The 6,654-nt window shown below is 29.1% G+C and overlaps 1 protein-coding gene across 1 annotated transcript; it reads right to left on the bottom strand.

The window, feature by feature from the left end:
* Nucleotides 1-784: 784 nt before the first annotated feature.
* Nucleotides 785-3,652, bottom strand: CYP707A2 (abscisic acid 8'-hydroxylase CYP707A2). Its single transcript, NM_001375915.1, is given in 7 exon segments — nucleotides 785-1,459; nucleotides 1,587-1,705; nucleotides 1,794-1,900; nucleotides 2,026-2,200; nucleotides 2,362-2,748; nucleotides 2,936-3,254; nucleotides 3,361-3,652. Coding segments are annotated over 7 exon segments (1,410 nt in total). The 5' UTR covers nucleotides 3,561-3,652; the 3' UTR covers nucleotides 785-1,356.
* Between the last annotated feature and the right edge of the window lie 3,002 nt (nucleotides 3,653-6,654).

Here is a 6,654-nt window from a genome sequence, read left to right as displayed (position 1 = left end):
GTACATAAATTAAGATTGCAAGAAAAATATGACAACAAAATGACAAGATATAAAGCAAATAAAGTAACATATAATAATATTCATAGAAGAATAATAGTCAACTAGGAGTAATAATAATAATAGGAGAGGAGGAGGCTAAACCCCCTAATTCCTTCTACAACCAACATTTCACACACCTTCGTACTAATACATCCGTGCACCTCCTCTTCATAGCAAATGAACTTTACACGAGAAAAAAAGACACTTAAATACTGTTTCAAAATAATTATTTACTTATCAAAGATATTTTTCATCTTAAAAGCTCAAAAGAAATTTTTTTTTTTCATTTTATCCTTACTATTATTTGTTTTTGAAGACCACAAACAATTAATCAAAATGCATAAATAAAAAAAATATTCAATTAAACGTATATCTTAAAATATAAATAAATATAAAATAGTCAAACACACCTACTAATATATTGAAGTATTATTTTAGGAGACATGTAAATGGAAAAAAAAACACCACAAAGTATTTTGAGGACAAACAAAATGTTGTTGGATTCTTTATGATTCAATAATTAATTATAAGAATTCAGTACAAGTTGTACTGTCAAAGAGTGTATACTATTTTTTTTTTATTATATAGTTTTTTTTCCTTATTTTATTAATTTATTTTTATGAGGAAGAAGAGGAGGTAGATGCATCCAAAGGATGAGGATGTATATGTATCTATCAACTGAATATGAATCTTCATAGCAATAGCAAAAAAACAACAATAATCTTAAAAAATTGACAGCACAATGTATTGTCTAAATCAACCTTTTATTAATTGCCTTACGGACTTCTTTTACATGTCAGAATATTTTAAAAACTAAAATATTAAAATAAAATTACAAAAAAATAAAAATAAATTCCTATTACTATATGTGATACACTAATAAATTACCTTCTTATTTTTCTCCTTTTCTTTAAGGAAAAAAAAAATGAACCATACCCTTTGTGGTGTACTATATCTCAAGTACTATGGGAACTCTTTGTATTTACAATTTTAGGTCCTCAAACTTATGTGCTTGTCTAGGTCTTGGTCGCGCCTTTTGGACTGATCAAGCTCGTGTAATGCCTAGTCGTGGTTCTTGAACTGATCAACCTCGTATAATGCTTGTGTTTGTCCTTGATCATGCCTTTTGGACTAGTCAAGCTCGTGTGATGTTTGTTGTCCTGATGATGATTGTGACATTCAGATTGATCAAACTTGTATGACGTCCTTCTTAATTTGTCTCGTCTTTTAGACCGGCCTCTATGTGAGATCCCAAACTTATATTTGTATAATAAATATATATTATAATTTTTTTTCATCTCAAATTGATTGTTAGGGTTATGTTGATGATGTTTTGAGAGAGAGTTTAATGGGTAAACCATTTTGGGGAAGAGCAAATGGCCCATACTGAATTCCATTTTGTGGGCCCACCATAGACCACCTATCATAAAATGAACAAAAAAAGAAAATTTAGAATAATAATATTTGACATACTATTTTTAGGAGTTTTTTTTATATATATATGTGTTTTTTTAAAGATTTTTTATATTTTTAGTTCTGTTACTGACCTGTACTTTGTGGTCAGATGATGTACAAGGATCAAAATCTCCAGCTTGGCTAAGTCATTCCCTGGACATGAGTGGACCCCATTGCCAAATGGCATGAATGTATTGGGTTTTGGTGACACCTATCATATCACATAAAATATTAGAAAAAAAAACTAAAATAATTATTTTTTAAAAATTAAATATTACAATTTTTTATTTTTATTTTACCTCAAATCTTGAAGGATCAAATTTCTCTGGTTCAGGAAAATTGTCTGGACTATGATGAATATTCCTAAAGAGTGGTAATACTTTCCATCCTTTAGGTATTAAATATCCTGAAAAAATCATCACAAAATTACAAAAAAAATAATTAATAAAATATTTTAAATATCTATATTTGAATATGATAGTTTTGACCTTTTTTTTTTTTAAAAAAAAAAAAAAATCTATTAAAATTCACCTTCAAATTCAACATCTTCAACAGCTTCTCTAAATGTGAATGATAAAATTGAAGCAACTCTAAGTGTTTCTTGAATAACTCTTGTTGTCATTGGCATTTGTCTTGTATCTTGCCAATTTAAAACTTTTTCTTCACCATTCACCTCTTTTTTTCTCATTATGTTCTCTTGCTCTTCCTATAAAATTCACAAAAATATATATTTAGATATCAGAATGAAATCCTATGTTGGTCGGACTTTTTAAAAAATGTTATTGCAGTCGTGTCAGACAGGACAACATATAGTCATTTTTGAAGAGTCTGAGCAATAGAAATTGAGAATTTTATATGAGATCTTACTGTGACAGCTTGTAGGACACTGGGATTTTCTCCAAGGTATTTGAGGATCCATGTAAGAACACTAGCAGTAGTGTCTCGAGCTGCAAAGATGACTCCGATTACATTATCTGCAATTTGTTCGTCAGTGAGTCCTTCTTTATCTCCCATGAATGACCCGAGCAAATCGCCATGATCAATCTTCATTTCTCGTCTAGTCGAGATGATTTTGGCAACGATTTTAGCTAGCTCTTTCCTCGCTTTCATTGCTTTGTTGAAGAGTGTACCGGGGAGATTAATTGGCATCGAATTGTATCCTTTTTCGAGAATGTAGTAACATTTCTTGAGCTCCTCTCTGTATAGAAATTCATCTTTACCAAATATCGAAATCAATGCCACATTGAATGTATACTGCAAAAGAAAAAAAGTTTAGTAAAACAGAGGATCAAAAACAGGGGACCCTGTTCCCTGTTTTTTATAGTAAAAAAACAGAGGACTCTGTTTTTTTTTTATAGTGAAAAACAGGGGACTCTGTTTTGTTTTTTTATAGTGAAAACAGGGGACTCTGTTTTTGTAAGTTGGAAATTCGAGAACATACTGTCTTCATTTCTTGATAAGTGTTGATCAATCTTCCTTGAAATGATTCGAGTGATGTTATCGCGATGGATTCAATGTCGGGGATGATGTTTCTGATAGAATCGGGCTTGAAAGCCTGGAGGACTAATTTTCTCAATTTGGCATGATAATCACCTTGATGAAAGAAAATTGCTTGTTTTCCCAGCATTCTTTCTTTGCTAGCAGGAAATGTAGGCTTAAACAAATTAGCCTTTGTGACCAAAACTTGTTTAGCTGCCTCTGGACTTGATATCATTACACAAGGACAACCCAATATGTAAGTCTTGAAAATTGAACCATACCTAAACAAAAACAACAAAACAATCAAACCCCATTTTTTAGTTAGTAACTTTGAATCAAGAAAACAAAGAGAAAAGTCAAGAAAGTGAATTGAGCTTTTATACTTACTTTTTGACTTTGGAAGCAAAGAAAACATTGGGATTTTGTGAGTAGAGTTGGAAGGTTTCACCAATATAAGGTAAACCTAAAGTACCAGGAGGAAGTGGCAATTTCTTGGAAGCAAAGGCCAAGAATTTGAAGATAGAATGGATTAGAAGAAGAGTTAAAGAAATGAAAGTAAACAAACACAACATAGAAACAAATTCCATGTTTAGAACTAAAAGGTACCAAAAGTAGGTACTTCCAAGTGTTGTTTGTTGCTAGTAAGGTGTACCTAGTTTTAAAACTAAGATGGTTTGATGAATGAAATAAAGCACAAAAGGGTGTATATATATAGGTAAAATAGAGGCAATAAAATAATAATATCATAAGGTGGGAGTGGGGTGAGGAGGGGTTAGGGGTAGGGGGGTGGGGGTCCTTTAACATACAGCTTGAATCAACACACGGAATCTCCCTCCAGCTCATGTTTTTGTTTATATATACACTAATAAACAGAAACAGTAGAGAAAGAGAGAGGAAAGTAGAGGGTGTGTGGGGCACGTGTAAGTTTTTGGATATATGTATTTGTGGAACTAATTCATCCCTAATCAGCGATTTCAGGTTCGATCTCTAAGTATGAAGAAAATTTTATTGAGATTACCACCTCGGAAGGAGTCATGCAATTTATGATTCGAATTTAATCGAACCTCTAACGCGAATTTCAAATACGTAATGAAAAAACAACAAAAAATAGTTTTTGAATATATGTAAAAAGAGTGTGCGAGTGAAATAGGGTTAGGTGTAGAGCTAGAATTTCTCTACTGAATTCAACAATGTTCAGTAATTTTGATCCAACTTCTTATATTATATGTATCTAAAGTATACCAATTAAATATGTCTGGGACGAATTCAAGATTTCTAAAATATAGGGGCACCAATAAAACAAAAACGAAAATAAAGTATTAAGTGAAATTAATCGTGTTGATCTAATTCATTACTTAATTAACGCAACATTCAATCAAGAACTAAATTTTGAATTGATGAATTTCAAATTCCGACTTCATTCCTCGATAAAAGATTTAAGGAGGTTGGGTGGGGTATAGAAGTACAAGGTGGTTGACTTCATAGACTTTCAATTGACATATTATGAAAGGGCAGAGAGGGTAAAAGGGTATAGAGGGGATGAACTTACTATCCGTACAATCGTATAGAAATATAAAACAATGATTAGTGGAAAGAATCAATAAATTTTTAAAAAATTAAATTAGTATACTATTTCATTTTAAAATAAAAATTAAAAGAAAGAAAACACCTAGAAACTATTTTATATGAGGGGGATTTGAACCTCTTTTTCTTAGGTGAGTTTAATTATCTGTTATACTTACCGAAAATAGTTATCACAAAATATTTTTTTTATTTAAACAATTAACAAGGAATTAGTTAGACTTTCTAAAAAAGAGTATTTATTGAAAAAGGATAATATCATGGAAGATAAAAGTAAAAGGCTGAATAGTCGAATTAATATAAAAATTGAGTTGGATCATATTAATTGAACTAGATTATGATCCGTTATTTAGTTCATTTTGATTTAAGTAAAGTTTAAACATAGTAATTTGATTTAAATATTAAATACTTAATATGAAAATAAAACTTGTTTTTGTTTAGTATTGCCAAGTGTTTGGTTAAAAATAAATTAAACTAAAGTTTTGACCTCACTATCTTCCACATGGATTGATTTTTGGAACTTGACAAAATCCCATCCAATATGTTGCTGAAATCATATTATTTAATTTTAATTACTATAAATAGAAAGAATTATCCAATATTTGTTGAATTCAATACAGTAAAGTCATAAAGTGACCTCAACAAGGAACTACCTTAATATTACTAAAAAATTCTTAACACTATTAATTCTGTCATATTGTATATGCACTATTGTATTTAGCAAAAAGGGCCAATTTGGAATTGAACTTTGAAACTTTATATTGGAAAAAAGGATAAATATATTTTTAAGCTATCGGAAATGATTTGAGATATTGGTATCTTTATCGTCTAAAATCTAGAGCATATATTTCATTCACTCTAACGACTAAATAGGGATGAATAACACGATCTTATCCGTTGATTTAATATTTAATAAAAGATATATATGCTCTAGTGTTTGGACGGCACATAAATCAATATGCAAAAGTTAGACGGAAGGTATATGCATATTATTTATGATGGTATAGGAATGTATTGTCCTTATTCCCAATTTTATTTTATTACTTCAAAAATATGCATGACTTTTTTAAATAATACCATATATATTTGTTTTGGTTTAGGTTTATAATACCATTTTATTATGGTGTTTATGGACAATTATTTTGTATCTGGACAATTACTTTAGTATATAATTTTAAAGAAAGACAAAGAAGCATCATCATGAATAAAGTGTTTCTTAACTGCTTACTTTGTAAATTTACAATTATACTTAATAGAATTTGACACTTTTCAATCTTATAAGCATGAGCTAACAACTTTAATTTTTCTACAATTTTCTTGTTTCACCTAAACTTCTTTGTTTTTATTAAAATACGTTTGGTACGAAGTAAAATATTTTCTGCAAAACAAAATTCACAACTTGTCATTTATCAATTTTAACTTTGACAATAATCACTATTCATAAAAATAACAACTTTGCTTTAACATTTTGGTTTATTATTGTCGAGGTAGGATTTAGTGTATAATTACAAATTCGATGAACTCAATAATTTTGATTTGAACTAAATATTGTACTTGTCTTAAGAAATTTATTAAACATGCGCAATTTTTAGTTTATAACATTCGATTTTTAGAAAAAGCGAATTAAAATTCTCGCATATACTTTTAAATTTTGAATCTGTTTCTCATAGGTGAAATATATTTTGGGGTTAAGTAATAAGTAGCAAAGCTATGTAAGGGGCAAAGCTATGTAAGAAGGTGGTCATCCAAATTCTATTCAGTAAAAAATAATATTATATATATATATATATATATATATATAAATAAAGTACGTTAAATTTTCTGATTTCTTAATGTATTTATTTCTTTATATTTATAAAATTTACTAATAAAAATTTTGATTTTGTCGCTACGAAATATTGCATGTAACTAGTGGCATGTGTTCATCACATGTAATTACTGTTTTCATTACTAAACAAGTCTCGTGAACAAACAACTGAAAGTACACTTAAATATCTTTTAATAATTCAAAATGTGTCAAATATGAAGAACAAAAAAAATGTTAATACCATATTGCATTCAATACAAAAAGGCAGTCAAAACTCAAAAATCACCATTTAT

The sequence above is a fragment of the Solanum lycopersicum genome, chromosome 8 (genome assembly GCF_036512215.1).
Source record: "Solanum lycopersicum chromosome 8, SLM_r2.1".
Lineage (NCBI taxonomy): Eukaryota > Viridiplantae > Streptophyta > Magnoliopsida > Solanales > Solanaceae > Solanum > Solanum lycopersicum.
This window is presented reverse-complemented; position numbering and strand designations above follow the sequence as displayed.